The sequence below is a fragment of the Fulmarus glacialis genome, unplaced genomic scaffold (genome assembly GCF_000690835.1).
Source record: "Fulmarus glacialis isolate BGI_N327 unplaced genomic scaffold, ASM69083v1 scaffold23105, whole genome shotgun sequence".
Classification (NCBI taxonomy): Eukaryota; Metazoa; Chordata; class Aves; order Procellariiformes; family Procellariidae; genus Fulmarus; species Fulmarus glacialis.
Genome location: NW_009212638.1, coordinates 1 through 639, shown reverse-complemented (window position 1 = coordinate 639; position 639 = coordinate 1). Strand labels below are relative to the sequence as shown.

The following is a 639-nucleotide window of genomic DNA, read 5'->3' as shown; positions in this document are numbered from 1 at the left end:
ACCCCGGGGGACCCCGCATGCCCCCGCTGGTCCCGTACCTGTCTCAGGAGCGTGCCCTCGTCCAGGGCATCCTGCTGCTGCTGGGCGACAGTGACACCGAGCACCAGTGTGTGAATGGTGCAGGAGACGGCGGTGATGAGCACGATGGGTGCCAAGCGCAGCGGCAGCGTGATGAAGAAGGAGAAGACGAAGAAAGCCTGCCAGCCCACAGTGTCGCTGGCCTCGGGCGAGCGGGAGAAGTTGAGACCCAAGTAGCAGAAGATCTGGGCCAAGATGAGGACCCAGAGGATGTAGGGCAGGAACCTGCGGGCCACCCGCTCAGGGAGCAGCCTGTACTTGCAGAGGATGAAGAGCAGCACGTGGGCAACCAGCCCGGCCACCGCCGCCAGCACCGGGGCCAGTTTGTCAGCGGCGTAGACCACGGCACACATGACGAGGACATAGCAGTCGAAGAGGGCGGCGAAGACCACCAGCACCAGGAGGGTCTCGTGGCGTTGGCGGCGGAAATAAGTCTGGTAGAGGTTCTCCAGGGACTCGGGAGCGAAGGTGAGGCGCATGAAGCGGGGTAGGCAGAGGCATGGTCCCGAGCTGCGCACCGTCACCTCATGGGTCCGACCCACGCCATGCTCTGGGTCTGAC

The 639-nt window shown here is 64.6% G+C and overlaps 1 protein-coding gene across 1 annotated transcript in view; it reads right to left on the bottom strand.

The window, feature by feature from the left end:
* The window catches only part of LOC104076922 (adenylate cyclase type 3-like), a gene marked incomplete at its 3' end in the record, with an annotated part of 8,519 nt that extends 7,962 nt beyond the window's left edge, over positions 1–557 (bottom strand). Inside the window, exon 1 of the mRNA XM_009577952.1 lies at positions 39–557. Within this exon, the coding sequence (XP_009576247.1) occupies positions 39–557 (519 nt within the window). The remainder of the gene's footprint in view (positions 1–38) is intronic.
* Positions 558–639: the final 82 nt, after the last annotated feature.